The 23,107-nt window shown below is 35.4% G+C and overlaps 1 protein-coding gene and 1 long non-coding RNA gene across 3 annotated transcripts; one reads left to right on the forward strand and one right to left on the reverse strand.

Annotated features, from left to right (window-relative positions):
• Positions 1–7,242, reverse strand: LOC122054172. Its single transcript, XR_006132597.1, has 2 exons — positions 6,727–7,242; positions 1–309 (listed from the first exon to the last, which is right to left on the reverse strand). It is a non-coding gene; the product is annotated as an uncharacterized LOC122054172 (long non-coding RNA).
• A 283-nt stretch (positions 7,243–7,525) lies between these two features.
• LOC122054177 (squamosa promoter-binding-like protein 1) lies at positions 7,526–21,287 on the forward strand. Of its 2 annotated transcripts, none has more exons than XM_042615998.1 (12): positions 7,526–7,672; positions 8,108–8,826; positions 15,530–15,711; positions 16,892–17,218; positions 17,326–17,561; positions 18,546–18,620; positions 18,706–18,813; positions 18,885–19,002; positions 19,112–19,256; positions 19,465–19,615; positions 19,707–20,312; positions 20,581–21,287. In XM_042615998.1, the coding sequence occupies exons 2-12, from the start codon at positions 8,237–8,239 to the stop codon at positions 21,025–21,027; spliced, it is 2,985 nt and encodes a 994-aa protein (XP_042471932.1). In that variant the 5' UTR covers positions 7,526–7,672; positions 8,108–8,236; the 3' UTR covers positions 21,028–21,287. The 2 variants fall into 2 exon arrangements, with proteins under 2 accessions (XP_042471932.1, XP_042471927.1); XM_042615993.1 differs by having other exon boundaries at positions 7,557–7,672; positions 7,745–8,826.
• Positions 21,288–23,107: the final 1,820 nt, after the last annotated feature.

Consider the following 23,107-nt stretch of genomic DNA (forward strand, 5'->3'; position numbering starts at 1 on the left):
TTTTCAAACAACGAATAGTGCAATCATCCTATTATATACCAGACATTATGTCTGTTTTTAACGAGATCTTCAAGGTGCCGTATTTATAGACATGCAAAATTCTGTTAAGCAGGATAAAACTATACAGATGCTCTTATGTTGAAAAGACTCACCCGTCATTTGATCACGCATCCAAAACTTCTAAACAACAGCCTCATCCTGCAGAGCTTACAAGAGAATTATGATTATGAAGACCATTAAACGAGTAGGGAAAATCTGCTTAGAATAGAAAATTTGAACCCAAGTCAATCCGGCCATCTTTTACTGAATCTGCAAGAAAAAAAAGAAAAAAGAAAAGAGAAGATGATAAATTTGACTCTGAAATCATACAACCCTTCACATAATTTCCTCAATGTACAAGCGGTTCTTCAGCCACATTACTGAAGGAACATTTTGCAAACAGTCACCAGACTGGATTTAGAAACAAATTAGTTCCAAATGTGATAGACGGGTTTCCTTGAAATGAGATAGACACATTAAAGCACAAACCATTTTGCGTGACCTTGCTCCTAGTATTTCCTTTTTCTGTAAGACAGCTGCTAAGTGCTAACTAAGTATATGCATAAGTCATGTGATACAATTCACATACAAAAAAAAATATGCTTCTTACGTAAAATCAGAAAGGAACTGAACCATGATAATTGAATTTGATTTAATGTGAATAATGGTCAAACATACCATATTTCAAAATTAATAACAACAATAACAACCAAGCTTTATCCTGCTAGGTGGGGTTGGCTATATGGATTCTTTTACGCCATTGAGCTCTATCTCGTACTATATCATCATCTATACTTAAATATATTTTATCTTGTTTTATCGTTGCTAACCTATTCTTTTTTGGTTTTCGTCATTTGATATGCATATTTGTTATAGTTTCACATCGCCTGAATATTTATTAACAGTCTAAGCGCATGTTCATACCATCTTAAACGTGTGTCTCGGAGTTTTCCCTGAATAAATGCAACTTCGACTCTCTTTCTAATGCTTTCATTTCTTATTTTATCCATCCTTGTATATCCACACATCCACTTTGCCATCTTCATCTCTACAGCTCTCATCTTCTGCTTATGTGCTCGAGGTATAGCCCAATATTCCATGTCATATAACATAGCAGGTCTAAGTTTTAGAGTACTTTACTATCACATAAAACACTTGACGTTGCCCTCTATTTCAACCATCCTACTTGTATTCTATGTAAGATATCTCTCAATCCCTCCATTATTTTACAAAAATGATCATAAATACTAAAAGCTCTCCGTTTATCGTCATCTCCTATCTTAACAATTGTCTCATTATGTCTAATATTGCTAAACTTAAATTTCATATATTCCGTCTTTACTCTACTAAGCCTAAAACCTTTCACTTCTACTATTTTCCGCCAAGATTCTAGTTTAGCAATTACTCTTTCACATGTCTCATCTACCAAAATAATATCATCTACAAATAACATACACCACAATACTGTGTCTTGAATGTGTCCAGAATACGTCCATGATTAATATAAAAAGATAGAGAGAGATGATCATTGATATAACCCTATCTTTATTGGAAATACTTTAGTTAATTCATCTGAAATCTTCACTCTGATTCTTAATTAGTTCAATATATATTATGCTAACTCCTCTCTTTTCTAAAATTTTCTATATAATTTCTCTTAAAACTTTATCATAAACTTTTTTTTAAGTTACCATGGGTAGATTTTGCTTTTGCTCCGGATATTTTTCAAGATGTATACCTTCTATTGTCAACCTTCAAACATGAACCCAAACTGTATTTTTTCTAAATCTTTTTTCTATTACTCTTTCCCAAAATTTTATGGTATGACTATTAGTTTAATACCCCTATAGTTTGTATAATTTTGTACGTCTCTCTTGTTCTTGTATAAGAAAATTAGAATACTTACCCTCCATTGACCAAACATTTTTTCATTTTTAATATCATGTTAAATAATTTTGTAAGTCATTTAATATCTTATTTTCTTAGATACTTCTATACCTCTATAGGAATATCCAACGATTTTTTTTATTTTAGCTTGTTCTATTTCTAAAGTTTGAATTTTGCGATAAAGAAATTAAAATTTTATATTCATTTAACCTATTTAATTACCTAAGTTAAGTTAAACATCTAAACTTTTATTAAAAAGTTGATGAAAATAATTATTTCACCGCTCTTTTATTTCTCCATCATTTATCCTATTGCATTCATCTTATTTAGATAAGATCTCTTATCTGATTTCAAAATTAATACAATAAGAAAAAAATCTTATTAGGTGGAAACACATAGTTGATAACAATCGATATGAACACGATACTAAGAAAAATAATCCTTGCCATATTAATACATAGAATACCAGTCAAAATTGATGGTGACTTAAAAGTTTTTCTTTAATACCAGATATCCAAATCTTACAACCTGACTAATCCTGGGGTGCACGATCGACCCCACATTCCGAACACCAAGTAAATTCAGGAAGTGTGGTGACTCCTGCTATAACACCCTAATTTCACTAGTAGTTCAATTGCCGTAGGTGAGTCTTGAGTGGGAATTGAATTATGGTTGTTTGAGAATATACCCTACCTCTTACCATCACACCAAGCCCTCGGGAGCGATAGTGACTTTAGAATTGTGTCATGTCTAAATTGTCTTGATGACAATGATTTTTCTATGCCAAAAATATTTGATGAGAAGGTTTCTATTTCTCATTTCATTTTAATTATTAATGAAATGAAATATATAAGAATTTGTACATTATCATCAATGGAATATATAACCTTATATGATTTGTTATATTTTTCCAACATCAAACTATTTCATCTATTATTATGTTATTAAACATAATATTATATTATCATTAAAAAGTTGATGAAAATAATTATTTCACCGCTCTTTTATTTCTCCATCATTTATCCTATTGCATTCATCTTATTTAGATAAGATCTCTTATCTGATTTCAAAATTAATACAATAGGAAAAAAATCTTATTAGGTGGAAACACATAGTTGATAACAATCGATATGAACACGAAACTAATGATTGAGAAAAATAATCCTTGCCATATTAATACATAGAATACCAGTCAAAATTGATGGTGACTTTAAAGTTTTTCTTTAATACCAGATATCCAAATCTTACAACCTGACTAATCCTGGGGTGCACGGTCCGACACCACATTCTGTCCACCAAGTAAATCCAGAAAGTGTGGTGACTCCTGCCGTGACACCCTAGTTTCACTAGTAGTTCAATTGCCGTAGGTGAGTCTTGAGTGGAAATTGAACTATGATTGTTTGAGAATATACCCTACCTCTTACCATCACACTAAGCCCTGGGGAGCGATAGTGACTTTAGAATTGTGTCATGTCTAAATTGTCTTGATGACAATGATTTTTCTATGTCAAAAAATTTGACGAGAAGGTTTCTATTTCTCATTTCATTTTAATTATTAATGAAATGAAATATATAAGAATTTGAACATTATCATCAATGGAATATATAACCTTATATGATTTGTTATATTTTTCCAACATCAAACTATTTCATCTATTATTATGTTATTAAACATAATATTATATTATTTTATATATTATAGATACCAAAACTATTCTAAACCAAGTAACATTATTTAAAAAAAAAAATCTGAATCTTACAATTTAAGATTCAATATGATTTACAGTTCATGATATAAAACTTGGACTCGACATCCTTGGCTTGATGTATTCAATTCTATTGTAAGCATTGGGTCCATGAAACTAAGCTCAAATTTTCAAATTCAGCTCACATGAACAGAAGATTTATACCGGCGCCTACTTTAAAATTCGCATAAACAATCACATACACCTATACCAAATGTCATCCAAACCGTTCATCTTCCAGAATGAACCGCTGGAGCTACTAGTATTATGTATCTAGACCAAATGTCACCAACATATCATCTAAGCACGAACCATTAACACTTGAGCCATGCATCTCAGCAAAAAAAAAAAACTGTTAAGATATTACTAGAATTTAAATACGGTAACAAGGACCAACCAATTAAATAATATTCAAACATTGTGAAGATGAAGTACAAAAAAACAATTGCTGGCACAAGACAATCATGGGATTCTTGTAAGCACTGCTATAGCGAGCAGTCACCACAGAATTTCCGTAGAGACTCCTATGTTGCTTAAGTCCCAAAAAAAAAATAGATTAATTAAATAGACCCTTAAAAAAAATGAAAGATGTAGACGAAACAAATATCACATGTTACTCATATAGGCCTATGATTGTACTGTCTAGTGTGAACTACTGCATTTTATATAATTGTGTGTTTATCCTACCTGAAGGGGAGCCTTGGCATAACAGTAAAATTGTTGCTTTGTGACCTAAAGGCCATGAGTTCAAATTCTGGAAATAACCTCTTGCAAAAAGTAGGGTAAATCTGCGTACAATGGATTCTTCCCCAAGACCTTGCATGGCGGGAGCTTCGTGCACCGGATTGCCCATTTTGTGTGTTTATCCTACCTATCCTACCTAATTCAAGTTATTCTCTTCCTATCTTGTCAGTTTTTCCTGACACTTTGAAATGAATATAGAATTTTTATTTACCTCGTTTCTCTAAAAAAGTAATGACCCAGAGAACTAAGGTAAAATTTAAACATGTTACTTTAAGGTATAGCATAGATATGCTAAAATAGAACCTCAGGATTCAGAGATTAGGACGGTTAATGTTAAAGAAATACATAACTAAATTATCATAACAAAAAGTTCACAACAAAAAATATAAGGCTCTCTCTGTTTCATGTAAAAACTATGGTTATCTAAAATAGTTTTAGACAAACTTTTATAGAAAAATTAATTATCTTCTCTTGATTGGCATAGACACAAGGAACAAAGTTTCATTGCTCTCCTTCTCTTTCTTCCTGAGCTTAACCAAGATCTGAGCAGCTATCAATGGCAATTTGTCACCATTGATTTGCTATTTGATGTTCCACCGTCAAGCATCCCTATCTTCTATAGATCCCACACGAATAATACTTCCTTCTACATAACAATAGGTGACAGAGAATAGTCTCGGTCGGTGATTGTTGCTTGGTCTCAATTGTCAATGACAAGACTAAGAGGGTGTTGTTTGTGTGGAAGAGGAGAGAATGGTGACAAGTGGAGGTGTTATTCACATAGGGGAGTTGTGGATGGAATGGAGAAACAACTTAGGCTAGAAACAAGCTGAAGCTATTTTTCCAAAATGTCCATTTTTTGATTGACCAAGGAAAAACTTTTCATACCATGATTTTCCACAAAACCAAAATGCCCAATTTCTGGGAAAACATTTTTTGCTAAACAACGGACTGTAAGTTTCATTTCAAATGGAGGCACTGTAGAACTACTAAAGATTTCATCACATGAATTGGAGTACATACAAAATGCTCTACGCAATGTCAGTTGACCGAAAACATCCATTGCAGGTGCAGTCTTAACTCTTAAGCACAAAATGTGCAAACCAATTCTGAGCACAATTGACATTCAAAGACTAGCTTTGGTAGATGCATGTTCATCCCTGCAAACAGATGCATCAATGCTCAGGAAAGTCAAAACTGGAACTTCGGGTGCTAAACTAACTAATTAATTTGGATGCATAATGTAGGCCGTTGTGGGATAGCATTGCTAGATCTCGGAGATCCATCTACTGTGTGTGTTAGCACAATCAACACAACATTAGAAGAATGGTTTAGCTAGTTTGTCTAGTGCAATCCTTATCTCAGAGATCCATATCTTTCACAAATCCAGTATGAACAATAATTCCTTGTAGGCGATAATAGGCGATGGGAGTGGTCATGACAGGCAGCAGTTTCGATTGGAGACGGCAGCTCAGTTTCAATTGGTGACGACAAGACTAAAAGGGTATTGTTTGTGTGGAAGGGGAGCGAATGAATGACAAGTGGAGGTGTTATTCACATGATAGAGTTGTAGATGGAGTAGAGAAACAACTTCGGCTAGAAACAAGCTGAAGTTATTTTCCCAAAATGACCATTTTTTCATAGCATGATTTTCCACAAAGCCAAACTAGAAAATTCAGAAAATATTTTCTGGAAAACATTTTTTTGCTAAACAATGAACCGTAAGTTTCATTTCAAATGGAGGCACAGCAGAACTACTAAAGATTTCATCATAAGAATTGGAGTACACACAAAATATTCTCCGCAATGTCAGTTGACTGACAACATACATTACAGGTGTAGACGCACAAAAATACAAACCGACCCTTAATACAATTGAAACTCATGGACTAACTTTGGTAGATGCATGTTCACCCCTGCCAACAAATCCATTGATGCTCAGGGAAGTCAAAACTAGAACTTCGGGCTAAACTAATTAATTTATCTGGATGCATAATTTAGGTCACGTGTGATATCATTGTTACATCTTGGAGATCTATCTACTTTGTGTCAACACAATCAACACAAGATTGAAGGATGGTTTTAACTAATTTGTCTACTGCAATCTGCTCACTGATGCAGCTTCAGCATGTTGTAAAGATAACAATGTCAAACTTCCTTGGATAAAAACAATAATCTATCACATATCAACTGTTGCGAAGTCAAAAATGATAAATCCAGGATACCAAAGAAACATGGATTGATGCACCGATGCAGTAAAAATTGATTAATGTAGTAAAAAATGAGCAATGCAGGATGTCAAAGGAATCACCTTGGGCTCGTTCAGGGGTTTCTGGAAAAGCAATCAGCAAGCACCCCCAACAACTTTCTCCCCAACAAACACACATCGAGAATCCTTGACGACTTCTTTCTCACCCTGCTCACTGGCGATTTTATCACGCAACGAATTAGAGAGACTATCTGCAGCTCGACATTCTGAAAATGGTTTTGCATCCATATGGCGAGGTTCCTTCAATAGATACAGGAAGACCTAGCCGAATCAAGAAAGAAGATGGAATTGGTGGGGAACGGAAGCAGCTGATATCAAGCGAGCCGAAGAGATCGAAGCAGGAGGTCACGCGACTTGCTTCCCCGCCCAGCCCTGCCCCGCCTTACCCACACAGCTGGACGTTCCCTATTCGCCTTAACCAATGCCGCCGCCATCTGAAATCACTGGCAAAAACTCCCCTAAAACGAGGAATAATAAGCGCGATTTCCACTGAAAAGTCGGAAGTTTTTAGGGGTTTCTTCCTCCTCTATCGAGTCGGTTGAAACGAAGCATCTCTACGACGCCATGGGGCCGAACACGACGTACTATTGTCCGCGAAATATTAACGCTCAGGATCTTCCCAGTACGCAATCCAACGACTGAGGATACTGGCCAATCCGCGCCGGAGTTCGTGAGATTGGAGGAACCCACCATCCTAATCTTAAGCGTTACTTGAATTTTCACCCCAAGTAATGATTTTGTTGACTTGGGTCATGTTTTGCGGAGATGCTCAAGGGCCCTACGTGCCAATAATTCGGGGTGAAAACATGGGTCATTGGGTCGGCTAATGCGTTATCCCTCACCTAATTGACTACTTCTTCCACTCTCAGTCGCTTCTCCCTTCGTCGGCCACCATTTGGGATTTCACAGTTTCCGCCGCCGATGTAGGCGAATCTCGATCCTGATGAAGGGGTTTCCTAGGATCGACCTCTAAATGCGCCGAAAAGAGGTTCTTTCTCTCAAAATTGCCCCTAATCTTCCCCGCGTTCTGGTTTCTGCCCTTTTCTCTTTTTTTGTCTAGAAATCAGCGGTGATTGGTGTGGAGCTGGTTGGATGGTTTAGATTTGTATAGATTTTGAGGGGGGGTCGACGGGTTTTCTCTTTTCATGCAGCTGTGTAGTTCAGAGGCTTGTCTGATCGTAGCGTTTTCGTTTCATCTGACTGTGAGACAGCCGCTATAGCAGGGTTGGCTTCAGTATTGGGTGTCTTTTTGATGATCTATGCTGAAATTGGGTCTTTGGCAGTGAACTAGGGTTTGTGTGGTGAAAATTATAGTACTCTGCCTTCGTAACTTGATTGTGTTCTCATTTTATTGTGATCTTCATCATTGGTATGTGGGTTTCACTTGTTTGAATTTGCGGCTGAATGGGCGGTATATTTTTAGATTTTTTGAGGAGCATTGAAGCGTGGAATTCTCCGTCTCTGGCTTCGAAGTGGCTTGTTGGAAACTTAGTATTTGAAGTAGTTGTCACTAAAACTTGACCATTCAAATTGTATTGCGGCTTTTGATTTGATGGAAGCCAGTCTGGGAAGTGAAGGAAACCATTTTCTTGCTGCGGGCACTTCTAATCTGAGTAGAATTGGGAAGAAAAGCTTGGAATGGAACTTAAATGACTGGAGATGGGATGGTGAGCTCTTTGTTGCGAATCCCACAAATGCAGCTCCGAGTGATTGCGAGAACAATCATCAGTGCCATGATCAAGCTAACGGATCAAATAGCTCATCTTCTTCAGAATTTACTGATTTTGGATTACTTGTGAATGAGAAGAGTGAAGCTGAGAAGCGCAAGAGGATTCAAGTGGTGGAAGACGGCGAACCTTGCTTTGGAGCTGAAGCACTTAGCTTAAAACTGGGGGCCTACACTTACCCGATGTTGGAAGGCATGGAATCCAACCTAAAAAATACAGAAGGGGAAAAGGGAAAGAAGAGCAAGACACAAGGGGAAAATTCTAATTACCCAACATGCCAAGTTGAAGCCTGTGATACTGACCTCAGCAAGACAAAGGACTACCATAGACGGCACAAAGTCTGTGAGATGCATGCAAAGGCTAGCTCAGCAATTGTCCGAAATGCTATCCAACGCTTCTGCCAGCAATGTAGTAGGTTGGTTTTGCTTATTCACTTCAATCCATACATAATTTACTTTAGATGCAAAGTACATGTTTTTTTCAGTGAAATTCTCTTTATGCTTCCAAAATCTCATGTGCCCATTCTATAAATATCTGCATTTAGCATATTGGCCAAGTTTTCATGGAGTTCTGCAGTCAAATTATTTTTAAACTTGTTATAGATAGAATGGAAGAAGAGAAGTTCCATTTCCCGAGACTTCTCAGTCTAATAAAAAATTGGGAATTTTAAATTTATAATACATAGTGATACAGTACCAGGTGGTATAACTTGCTTTAGTAGTTCAAAGGAAGCCACTGGAATAAACTTCAACTGCACGCCAGATACTTAGCTGATGAATTCTATCCATGTAGAAACTTACATATTAATGTTGTGAAGGTAAATTGAATACATTATTAGCATGACATTGGGGAGAAGCTAGTATACTGGCAAGGTTGTTGTCAGCATGTTGGATACTGCAACAAGAAGCTATGACAATAAATTATTTTAGCTCGTAGGTTACTTTGGGTTTAAAGTATCATATATGTAGAAACATTCAGCATGTGTGAGTAGGATCTTGAGTGTTCGTAGGATTCGCTATTCATGCATTGAGTTGGCTCTAGCTCTAAATGCATTATAATGCTGATTCTAAATTCACATTGAGTATTAAGATTTTAACATTTACACTATAAATTTAAATAATTTTTAAACATCTAACAATGTGGTCGTGATATCATTTTTCAGAATTCATTATGCTGTTGAATTTCTTTGGTTTAATGATTCACCTATTCATGTTTGTTACTAACAACATTTTCATGTTCTCGTGTTCCTAATTTTATCTTTGCTTTTGACAAAATCCACCAATATCAATCCTAAGCCGGATGAAAAAAGTTAAAGGTTGAATTAAGGGTATATAGCCAACATCAAAATTTATCTAAACCTGTCAGCATAAATCTTAAATTTAATTGAGCCTAAGTTCTGCTAGGAACCTTCACAAGTGAGGTACCTCCAATATGCAAAAGGTAGCTAGGGGGTCAATTAAAACAACAACAACCAAGCCTTGCCCCACCAGGTTGGGTTGGTAATATGGATCCTTTTACGTTGTTGGGCTCTATCCCCTACTATATCATCATCTATACTTAAATAAATTTTATCTTGTTTCATTATTGCTAACCAAGTCTTTTTTGGTCTCTCTTCCTCATTTGATGTGCGCGTTTGTTATAGTTTCACATCGCCTAACTAGAGCATGTATTGGTCTTCTAAGTGTATGTTCGTACAATCCTAAACGTCTCTCGGAGTTTTCCTTCAATAGATGCAACTCTGACTTTCTCTCTAATACTCTTATTTCTTATTCTGTCTATTCTCGTATGTCCGCACATCCACCTTAACATCCTCATCTCTGCAACTCTCATCTTCTGCCCAACATTCAGCTCTATATAACATACCAGGTCTAACTGTGATTTTATAAAACTTTCCTTTAACACATAAAACACTTGATGCTCTCCTCTATTTTAACAATCCTTCTTGTATTTAAGATATCTCTCTCAATTCCTCCATCGTCTTGCAAAAATGATTTTAGATATTTAAAACTCTCGATTCGAGGTAACTCTTCATCTCCTATCTTAACAATTGTCTCATTATGTCTAATATTGCTAAACTTAAATTTCATATATTTTGTCTTTATTTTACTAAGCCTAAAATCTCTCTTCTAGTGTTTCCCATCAAGATTCCAATTTAGTATTTATTCCTTCATGTGTTTCATCTAGCAAACGATATCATCTGCAAACAATATGCACCACGGTACTTAATACAGTGAGTTTGCACATAATTAGTGTAAAAAGATAGTGACTTAGAGCTAATTTTTTATGTAACCCTGTCTTTATTAGCAATACTTCAATTAATCCATTAGAAGTTTTAACTCTGGTCATTACATCTTTATACATATCCTTAATTAGTTTAATATATGTTACGCTAACATTTCTCTTTTCTAGAATTTTTCATATAATTTCTTTTAGAACTCTATCATAAGCTTTTTCTCAATAAATACCATGTGTAAATCTTATTTTTGCACCCTATATTTTTTTTCTAAGATGTATAATTTCTATTGTCGACTTTCCAAGCGTGAACCCAAATTGATTTTCGATCACCTTATCTTCCTTAATCTTTTTTCTATTACTCTTTCCCAAAGTTTCATAGTATAACTTATTAATTTAATACCCCTATAGTTTGTACAATTGTGTAATCCCTTGTTCTTATATAAGGGAACTAGAGTACTTACCCTTTAATATCATATTAAGTCATTCAATACCTTGTTTCCTTAGACACTTTCATACCTCTATTGGAATATCATCTGGTCCAACAACTTTTCCATTTTACATTCCATTTGAAACTTGTTCTACTTCCGAAATTTGAATTTTACAATAAAAATTTAAATTTCTATAGTCATTTGACTTATGTAAATTACCTAAGTTAAGTTGGTCGCCTAAATATTCATTAAAAAGTTGATAAAAGAATCTCTTCCATCGTTCTTTTATTTCTCTATCATTTACTAGTACCTTATTGCATTTATCTTTAATACATTTTATTTAAATAAGATTTCTTGTGTTTCTTTCTCTCATTTTAGCTATTCTATAAATGTCTCTTTCCCCTTTTTTTATCCAATTTTTGATATAATCGTTCAAAAGTTTTATTAATATATAATTGCTTGTAAGCTATTTATTTTTCCTTCACTTTCTCTTATACTTTCTCATTTCACCACCAAGATTCCTTAGTGGTGCATATCCCTTTGACTCACCGAGTAAACTCTTAGCTACTATTTTCAACTTTGATACCATCTTATTCATGTCGTATTAGTCACCGAATATTTCACCTAATATTTGTACTCCTGTTTTCTCCTTAAATATATTTTGTTTCTCATTCTTTAACTTTCACTACTTAATTTTAAGAGTCGTATATATTTTTTTTCTATTGATACTATGTTTGAGACGTATATCTAACACTACTAACCGGGTTGTTAAGCTTTCTCCTAGATGACATTACAATCTTTACCAATCTTTCTATCCCTTTTCCTAATCATAAGAAAGTCAATTTCGATTTATTATTTCCACTTTTGAAAATGATCAAGTGTTCTTCTTTTCTTAAAAAAATGTGTTAGCTAATATAAGGTTATATGCTATTGCAAAATCCAATATAGTCTTGCCTTCTTCATTTCTTGTTCTAAACTCATAACCCTTATGTACCCTCTCAAAATCTTGATCTTTCACTCCGACATGTCCATTTAGATCACCTCATATTAAAATCATTTTATTTGGTAGAATGTTCCAACATTTTGATTTGATAGCTTTATCTAATCCTACTTGCGGTGCATATATGCTAATTACATTAATAGTTTCTTTCACTACTATTATTTTAAGAGCTATAATTATATCCCTTTTTCTAAATATTCTTACAACTTCATCTTTTAACAAACTATATACAACAATATCCATTTCATTTCTTGTTTTACTCTTTCCTATGTACCATAACTTAAAACCCGAGTTCTTTATCTTCTTTGCCGTCTCGCCTATCCATTTTGTCTCTTGTACACATAAAATACTCATTTTTCTTTTAGTCATTGCATCTACTACCTTATTGATTTACAAGTGAGGGTTCCTATGCTATATGTTCCAAATCTTAAACTATTAGTTTTCCTATAATATTTGTTTTTATCCAACCTATGGTGTGAGAATTCTTGTCTATTTAATACTACACCCAAGTTCTCATGGAGATATAGCGGTCCTTGCCGATACGTTACATGAATTCTTGTATATTTAGCACTGCACCCGAGTTCTGGAGATGTAGTGGTCCTTGCCGAGACATTACAGTCGGACCTTTGTAACACGTTCCTTCCATTGGTACAATTGTTTAATTAATCCATTTATTGAACATTTGTCATACTTTGATATTGGCTGGCAACCCTCATCTTTTATCCAAACTTGGTACCGGCCATGTCTGGTTCATCCTACTGTGAGTAAGAAAGTTATCCCATGTTATAAGATTAGGTTAGCAACTTGGAATATAGTAACTTCACCATGGAAAAGACTAGAATGAGTTGATGTCATGATCAGAAAAACAATTAACATAATTTGCTTATAAGAAACCAAACAAGTTGGAGAAAAGGGCTAGAGAAGTAGATATGTAGGTATGGAAAGGGGTTGATAAAGGTTGCAAGAATAAGGTTGTCTAAATTAAGAAATCTCGAGATAGAATCATCATGCTAAAATTGATTTAAGGAAATGAGATACTAGAATTCTAGGCACTTATGCCCCTCAAGGAAGACTTAATAATCAGATCAAAAGATAAATATGGGAGATTCTAGAGGAAGTTATTCACTATATAATAAAATTATACTTGGATGGAATTTAAATGGACATGTGGGGAATCTTGTGAGAATATAAAAGTGCACATGCAGGTTTTAGAATTTGTGAAAGAAATGAGGGTAGTACAATTTTGGATCTCACTGCATTTTATGATCTTATGATTATTGCTACGTTTTTTTAAAAAGAGAATTGAGCATTTGATTTGGTTACTTTTTGAAGTGGCAATAATTACAGTCTTTTTTTTCCTTACTAGAAGTTAGAATTGGGGGTAAATCTGACTAACCAATGCCATCTATGAAGATCTAGGTTTTAAAAAATATAAGAAGAAAAGAAATTATTCCTAATTTTAGTAGACCTTGAGGAATTTTAAGGATAATATCATAAGACTTCTCAAAGATAGAATCATAAAAATACTAATATAAAATAAAGAGTTTGATAATACTGATGTTATATGGACTGTGATGGCAAATAAGAACACGAATACAGCTAGATCCATTATTTGAGAGCCTAAAGGTAGAGATAAAATGTATAAGGTGAGTTCGTGGTACCAAAGGCTATTAGTTTAAAGAAGTTATGTTGTAATGATTAACAAAGTTTAAAAAATAATTTAAATAGGTCTAAAGTAGCTAAAATTGATTGAAAAAGCTATAAACATGAAAAATTTAAAAGCATATTACAGATTCTATAATAATTTAGGAATTAAGAATGAGGAGAAATATACTTATTTGATTGCAAAAGCTTGAAAAAGGAAATGTGGTGACTTAGGTAATGCTAGATGCTAAACACAAAAACCTTTTAGTTTTCATTGTTATTTCCTGAATTGAGGTTAAAGAAACTGAATGTGGCCAAAAGTGTGGGCCCGGAGGATACACCTGTAGTCTGGAAGAGTTTAGTAAAGGTATAATTAATTTAACTATTTTTTTCAATGAAATTTTATTAACAAGATGCCCAAGGAATAGTTTTTAGTGCCTATTTATATAAATAAATTATATAATTGAAAGTTGTTATAGATTTAAATGGATTGAGTTGATTAGTTATACTATAAAAATTTGGGGAAGAGTTGAGAGGAAAATAAGAGATGAGACAATCATTTTTGAAAATCAACCAAAAATGCTAGGTATTTGATAATACAACTGGAAAAATACAGAGAAAAGAAGGATTGCATAGGATTTTTATTGATTTGTGAAAAGCTTATGTTAGAGTCCTTAACATACTATTGTAGTGGATCTTGGAGAAGATAAACTTATCTAGTAATTATACTCATGTAAATATGTATCATAATGCTGTTATTACTTATTAGTGGTAGAACTTCTAGATACATTACTAATGATTTTCCTGTAGCTATAGGTTACGTCGAGGATCAAAGTGTAAGCACATTTTTTTATATTAGTTTTCGTGGATAACCTGTCATACTCTATGGATGTTAGTGTTGGGCCATAAAAAAACATATACAAAAATAATAATATAGTAGAAATGAGAATGCTAACATGGATATGTTGAATCACTAGGAAGGATAAAATAAAATATATTAATATTAGAGAGCAACTAGATCCTACTTCCGGTAGTTGAAAAATAAGAGAAAATATGTTGAGTTTGATATATATATATATATTATATATATATATAGATATATATGCTCAAACACTAATAGTTTCTATAGTTAGAAGTATGGAATCTACTAGAGTGGAAAGTGTAAGGCATAAAAGGAGAGATAAAAAATGATATACTTAATTTGAATGATACTGACGTTATTGCTTTGATTAGAAGTCAATGGTGGAATAGGGTTCACGTAACCGTGCTTTGACAATTGGGATAAACACAATGTGGATTTTGTCATTACTTTTTGTCACCCCTTCTTCTGTTGTTGGAATTGCTGCCGATTCAATCTATTACATATTTACATCTGCATAAAGCAAATAACTAGATGTAATTGGTTAACATGTTTGAATCGGAGCATAAATTTAACCAATTTGTTGTTTACTCTATTGTTTTTCAGAATGTGCACCTCAAAATGTGTAGGATTACTCTTATTTAGTTAGTTTTTTTTTCATTTCGTATGATGGACCAATTGTTTAACAATCACTTGTGCTGATAGTGAGAACCCTTGTGATAATCCACATGAAATATAATGGAGAATTGTTTGGGTTATCATGCCTTTGAGATGCTATTGACTTTGCTTCCAGCGTGGATAGGTTTCAGTCTCAGTTTTGACATGTAAAACTGTGGGTTGATTTCAGTGTGTTTCGTCTTTCTAACATATCCTGTCAGGTTTTAATTTTTTGAATATTTTTTCTTTTGTATGCTATCTTTGTGTCTTATTCTTGTGATAATTTCATGTCCAGATTTCACCTTCTTGAGGAATTTGATGAAGGAAAACGAAGTTGTCGACGACGCTTAGCTGGCCACAACAAGCGTAGGAGGAAAAGACAGCCTGATGCCATTGCAACTGGGAATCCATCTACTGATGAACAGACTTCTGGCTATTTATTGATAAGTCTACTCAGGATCCTGTCAAATTTGCAGTGTAATTTTCTCCAAGCACATCTTATTTTACTTGATTTTTAATGTTATGTTTAGTTGCTTCAATTTTCTTGTTGGAACCTTTTTCAGACTCCTATATAAGTTACATGGTCTATCTTTTTGTCCTTTCTTTACTTGTTCTGTTAAAGAGCTCTTGAGCAAATACATCAGCATCTCTATTAACGACACCTCTCTTGAAGGAATCATCACATTTATGGTTCTAGGTTGATATCTGAGATGCTTGGCTAATTTATTGTTTGCAGTGTTTGCTATCATTTGTTTTATTCACCCCATCTTTGGATTTATCTTGCAAAATCCTTCTACCTTTAGATATAGGTGCTTGATCAGTACCTGCAACCTAGCGTGTTGGTCATATTGTATATGTTAGATTCAAAACTCGATTTTTAGTAGTACATAACTAATTTAGCAGAATAGTATTACTATGCCAACCTGAGTAGTTTATGTTTATGCTGAATAGAGGATATTTTTCCTGCCTCCTTTAGAAAGAATTAGGGGGGAAAGGCTTAGTTGTTTAGGGATGATGATATAATAGGGGATAGAGCACAATGGCGTAGAAGGATCCATATAGTTGATCTCACTAGTAGGATAAGGCTTGGTTGTTGTTGTATTGGCCATGCAGCAGATAATGTACTGTATTTTCTAAGGCTGATTTTACCTTTACATGTGTTTAACCCAGTTGAATATGTTAAATTGTTAAGCATAATAGTAAGATGTGTAACACAGGTCAGAGATTAATTTGTTAAAGGCAGTTTTCAGTTTGTCATGTGTTCACTAACAAGGGTGACGCTATGTTGAAGTTATCATTTTAACTCTTGACAACATATGTTTCATGATGCATTTCAGATTTCATCCAAACACAGCGTATCAGTTTTGCCATCCAAACAATTATAATCATAATGAATTTCGTAGCAGGTACATAATAATGTGGTCATTTTTTTATTAGCCGGATACTTGATTCACATGTCTTGCCTCCGTGGTAGGTCAGACTATAATTTATACATCCATCATATTCAGTCAACTCATGGGGTTTTGCATTATTAATGATTTGTTTTCCTCATTGAAAGCATCATTTGGATATAGTCCTTACGTGCACTGTGCTCCATGTACAAACGTTATATGATTATCTGCATATATTCTGCTGATACTGATTATATGCTCGACAGCTGACAACCAAAATGTGGAGCTCTTGGCTCATTTGCTAGGGAGCCTTGCCAAGCTTGCCAAGTCCTTCGATCCTAGTAGCCTCTCACAACTTCTGCAGTCATCTCAGGTTCCACAAAAGTTTGAAATGGGTGCAGGAACATCCTCAAAAGTAGTTAATACTTCAGCACTAAATATTGTTTCTGTGCAAGAATATGTGAGTCACTTAAATTCAGTAGCGAACGTAACTTGCACTGCCATTGCTGAGAATCATCTCAAAGAGACTGATCATATACCATCTGTTGTAACCGCAAACTCCACTCATTCAAACGGCAGGGTAGCTTTTGTAGGTAAGGATTTGACTGCAGATTCTTCTCATATTTCACATTCAGTACCCATTTACCTTGTCATCTTTCCAGGAAAGAGCTTGATATTAGTTAAATTTATAATATCACAGAGCCTGTATTGGATAAGGTCAGAATCGTGGATTTTGATTTGAATGACACTTATGTTGACACACAAAAATGTGAAGAAGGAAGACAAAAACTGGCTACTGTCCCGCACACCATGATGGTTTCATCTGATTGCCCATCGTGGTTGGTGCAGGATCATCAGTCAAGTCCACTTCAAAATAGTCGTAATTCAGATTCAACATCCAACCAATCTCAATCTAGTTTCAATGGAGATGCTCAGGTATATAATTTGTTGCTTCACATTTAAAAGGCACAACCTTATCTGTCAGTATATGTGTATTCTTTTCATTCTGTGAAAGTCGGTTGATAAAAAAAAAAAAGGCAGTCCGGTGCACGAAGCTCCTGCTATGCGGGGTCCGGGAGAAGGATACATTGTATGCAGCCTTATCCTGCTTTTTGCAAGAGGCTGTTTCCAGGATTCGAACCCGTGACCTTTTGGTCATAAAGTAACAACTTCACCGTTGTGCCAAGACTCCCCTTCTGAAAGTCAGTTGATGCCATTCAGAAATATTATACTAAAATGAATGCAATTGGCTTTGATGAAACACCTCATGGCATTAATTATGTCGATAACATTCTTTCTGAAACTTAGCATGAAGTACCCAAGGAAAGGCCATGCAAGAAAAAAAGTCAGCATCCATGCTGGTGTTGGTTAGGCCCCTACTGCTTTTTATTGTTAGTCCTATGATTAAAAATCTATGGATAGTGTAGTTTGGAAGACCAAGAATTGAACATGATTTAGGAGAGGGAGGGTTTTGTTCATTAGGGTTTTAGCTTGAACTCAGTGGTGGTGTCTTTGACAATGACTTGTTTTTTAAACACTGTGCATTTTATCCTTAATTGATGCTAGGAAAGTGCATACAGATATGATTCAGCTGTTTGGACCTGGTGACATGAATTGTACCATAGTTATAAATCATAATATCTTCTAAGGACCAGTTCGTAAAAGGTTGGATGTATAGCAAATCTAATCTGATCAGGGTTATAAATTGAATAGCCTTTTTCATCATCCTCACACGAGAGCTCATATGTTCTAATTTCAACTTTGGTGTTTGTAAAAAGTTAACTCCCGTTCATTTTCCCATTTTTTCAATATACTGTAAGTAGATATCTAAAATGTTATGTCTGATCTTTGAATTCTGAAAAGTTTAACTTGAACTGACTTTTATTATGATTTATTTTTTGCTATGTTATCTTATGGCAGTTTCGGACTGATAGGATCATTTTTAAACTCTTTGGCAAAGACCCTAATGATCTGCCTCTTGTTTTGCGAGCCCAGGTAGGTTCCTATATATGTTTGAAATACATATAACATATACAAAATTCTTGCCTTCAACTAATTGTGTTTAACTGCTGGATTTTAGATTCTTGACTGGTTATCCAATAGTCCAACAGACATGGAGAGCTACATTAGACCAGGTTGTCTGATTCTAACAATATATTTACGCCAATCTGAGTCTGCATGGGTGCGGGTAAGTTACCAGACAACAATATTCCAAACTTGATTGTTGCTGTGTATTCATCTTATCCTGCCTATGCACAGCTCTGCAATGATTTAAGCACCAACCTAAATAAGCTTTTGCATAACTCCTCCGACAAAATATGGAGAATGGGTTGGATTTTTTCAATGATACAAAACTATGCAGTTTTCATATATAATGGTATGTTAGAATTCTTGTGATTTGCACATTTCATTATTTCTGGCTTTGAATAACTTGATTTTATAAACAAACTCAAAAATGTTTTCATGCTTTTACAATTCTTCTTCAGGTCAGGTTGTACTAGACTTACCTCTGCATATCAGACAACTCAACAACCATTGCAAGATTTTGTCTGTCACACCTATTGCAGTTCCTCAATCTACGAGGGTCGAGTTTACTGTGAAGTGCTTTAATGTTGATCAACCAACATCTAGGTATCTGTTTCATTTATATCTGATACCCTTGAATGTAATTGGAGAGGAATTCTGCCAATTTCATGTATTTGCATATGTTGCTTTAGCTTCTTTTCCACTTGTTGCCTTATCATATTTTTACAAGTTATTCAATTGGCTAGTGTAGTATGGTAATTAGTGAGCATATGGTCCCACCATTTAACTATTGCATAATCGTGATTATTCTCAGGTTGCTATGTTCTTTTGATGGGAAATACTTGCTACAAGAAAGAATACAAGCTCTTGCTAAGGAGACTGATAGAGTTGCAGAGAATGATCTGTCTCAGTGCCTTAGCTTTTCTTGTTTGCTACCTGATGTGACAGGGAGAGGATTTATTGAGGTTTGATCTTGTTCAATTTCATATATCGAGATATTTCCACTGCCAGTTTAACTTTTATGGTGCTTATGGAGTGCTTTCTCTTGACTTCTAGCTCGAAGACTGTGGTGTAAGTGATGAGTTCCTTCCCTTCATAGTCGCAGAAGATGATGTATGCTCTGAGATTTGTATGCTGGAGAATGAAATTAACATAGTTTACTCAGATGGCCAACTTCCTGAGCAATTAGATGAAGAGAAGGCTAGAAATCAAGCTCTGGAATTTATTAACGAACTTGGATGGCTTCTGCGGAGGAACCATTACCTGTCTATTTGTTGCGAGTCAAAAATTCCTGCAAATTTATTTACATTAGCACGCTTCCAGTGGCTTATGTCATTCGCTATGGATAGAGAGTGGCCTGCAGTTGTGAAGAAACTTCTCAATATCTTTTTTAATGGTTCAGTAAATGCAAATGGGAAATCACCTATTGAGCTTATCTTGGATGAATATCTTCTTCACAGTGCAGTACAAAGAAAGTCCAAGACTTTGGTAGAAGCTCTATTGAGATATGCGTCAAATAACACTTCTGAGGGAACATATCCAGACCAATTATTGTTCAGACCCGACATGCTTGGTCCCTCCGGTATAACTCCGCTACATATTGTTGCCTCCAGTGATGATGCTGAAAGTATATTGGATGCACTTACAAATGATCCTGGACAGGTAGTCTCTTATCCTATTCCTGCTACGGAATCATTCTTTATACTGGTCATTGCAGCACACGGACCAGTGAGCTTTTATTTTTGGATTTGCAAGTTGTAGCCAGTGCTGCATAGAATTTCTGGTATAAAATCATATGACCTGTGCTTGAACAAAGAGAGAGAGGGAACTTGCTTTCATTTTGTTTTTCAATTCAAGTATTCATAATTTGAGGCACATGAACTTCTCCATTTCATGGTTAATCTTATACTGATCTGGTGTCTGATGCCAGGTGGGAATCAAGGCATGGAATAATGTCCGCGATAACACTGGATTCACCCCTGAAGACTATGCTATTTCGAGGGGTCATCATTCCTACCTTACCTTGGTTCAGAAGAAAATCGATAAGCAGCTCCAGCTGAGTCAGGTCATCCTCAACATTTCTGGAGATGCTTCCTATAAGCTAGAAAACACACTTAAACCCAGTAAACCAAGTGCTTATGAGATGAGCACCAACTGGTCGAACACAAAACAACCACCTTATTGCAATCGGTGCAGTCGTCAGGTGGTTTACCAGAACTCTGCGGCGAGGACAATGCTGCATAGACCATTAATGCTTGCACTGGTCGGAATTGCGGCAGTCTGTGTCTGTGTGGGCCTTCTATTCAAGACGCCGCCAGAGGTCTTCTATGTGTTCCCGTCATTTAGATGGGAGTTGTTGGACTATGGATACATTTGAAGTGATATCAGTTGTAAGCTTTAGGTTTTTTTGTTATTCCGATTAATAATATCTCTGTAATGATATATATGCTATTTACACTGATAAATTGGTTATTTTTTTTTTTCTGTGACTCAATGTAGTGTAATGTTGTAGCTCAGTGATAGGAGCAGTCAAAACCATTGAGACTGTTTAATTGTTTATACTGGCCCGAAGTTGCTACAGTGCGTAAATGTACAAATTGTATTTTAATTGAGAAATGTAGTTAATTAATTCTGTAATTTCGATTTCAGACTCTTGGGCATTGATCCTAACGACCCATCTCTTATTTTTGGAGATAGGATCTTATGTCCCGTAATCCATCTGTCTCATTAGTTAAACGATAATTTAAGCTGAACAAGTAAAATCTTCGTTGCGGGTTTAGGGTGTTTAAACAGTTTGCCTATCATAACTCTAGCTCCGTTGACAACTGTTAACGCTAAATAAGGGTTTTATTTTTCAGTTTAAAATGATATTTTTCTTTTATCGTTTAACTAATGGGACGGGGGATTACGGAATAGAAGATTCGAGATATTTTTTTTTGTCTTTACGAACATAGCCGAGTTAGTACTCGGATGGTAGAATTGTAACACATGAATAAGGTTCAAATTCTTTGGGTTCATTCCTTTACCCTTTGTTTAGATGGGATGAGGGGAGATTCATTAATGTAAAGGAAAGAAAAGCAAGGGGAAGTGAGGATAACTTCCTTACACTCGATTTTGGGTATAAGGAAATAGTTCATTTGAGGGGTAAGGGAAGGTAAAAGTTCCTCCTTCCTCCCCTAACCTCCTTCCCAAACAAGGATAAATGTTATCTTCCCTTTATTTACCCTTCCTTCACCTCCTCTCAAATAGACTGTTAGAGAATAAATTTTTGCCATCTAAAAAGTCATTCGGTATTATGATTTATCACTCTTTTACAAACTTAAGGGAATAAGTTCTTCTCATTTAGAAGGTCATTCGGTATAATAATTTATCATCCTTTCACGATCCTTGGGTGGAAGGCCAACCGTGGAGGAAAGACTTATGACCTTTTTGGAACACATGTAAGTTCCTAGATATTTAAGATATCTAAGTAATACTAAATTCTTGTGTTCCCCAGTTCATTGTGTTTCAGCTACTGGATTTTAGATTCTTGACTGATTATTAATGGTCTATCGGACATTAAGAGCTACATTTTCGGCTTGGTTAAGATGAAATTCAATAAGCAGCACCTCCTGAGAAGCTCCTTATAGGGCACTGATACGGTGATAAAGATGAACCCCTAAAAAAATGGGTCAAAGTAGTGAAAACTGATTGACATGGAGGTCAAAGTCAAATAGTCAAAATCACAGGGTCGGGTGAACTACAAGACTGCGAAGTGCGGATCAGGCAAGATTGGACGAGCGAGCCCTTAGAGCCGATCGGACGGGAAGGGCCGACCAAACCGTCCGAGCGGTCGTCCTCCGCACTTGCAGCCAAGGTTAAGAGTTGAACACTAAGTTATCCGACCCACCACCTTAGCTGATCGGACCTTAGGTCTAATCGGACGTCTCATCATACTCTTTTAGAAGTGTGTGCCGCCGACAACATAAAATGTCCTGTAGACAAATCATACTTTAGAAGTTTCTAGCCTATCAAATCAGAGATTTAAGTGCTCTCTTAAGGAAAGATGTCAGTGATACTTTTTAACTTATCTTTTCTTAGGAAGCTTTGGAAAATGTACATATGCTTTGGGATGCATGCATAGCCGCAATAGTGACACTATAAAAGGGGGTCTCCATCTACAAGCAGAGGTATGCGAAGTTTCATTATTCTACACACACTCTGCTACTGTTCACTGTTACTATTCTTTCCTCCCAAATCGAAGACTGACTTGAGCCTTGGAGGGAAAATGCCGAGGACTCCTTTCCTGGCCCTGCACTAACACTCTTGGTTTTGCAGGACAGCGCGAAGCCTTCTTACAGTCAACACCAGGGCCACGCTCCTAGCTAGCCGTCTTCTCAGCATTCGGACATGATCATATTTTGTGTCATCTATGGGAACTTCATCTACATCTGAGACGTGAAGATGGAGGACGCTGG

The sequence above is a fragment of the Zingiber officinale genome, chromosome 1B (assembly GCF_018446385.1).
Source record: "Zingiber officinale cultivar Zhangliang chromosome 1B, Zo_v1.1, whole genome shotgun sequence".
Lineage (NCBI taxonomy): Eukaryota > Viridiplantae > Streptophyta > Magnoliopsida > Zingiberales > Zingiberaceae > Zingiber > Zingiber officinale.

Coding starts and splice junctions, on each gene's coding strand:
- LOC122054177 (XM_042615998.1), top strand. CDS start 8,237: ATGGAAGCCAGTCTGGGAAGTGAAGGAAACCATTTTCTTGCTGCGGGC. Junction 8,827..15,529: donor TTCTGCCAGCAATGTAGTAG/GTTGGTTTTGCT, acceptor TTTCATGTCCAG/ATTTCACCTTCTTGAGGAAT. Junction 19,616..19,706: donor CAGGGAGAGGATTTATTGAG/GTTTGATCTTGT, acceptor CTTGACTTCTAG/CTCGAAGACTGTGGTGTAAG.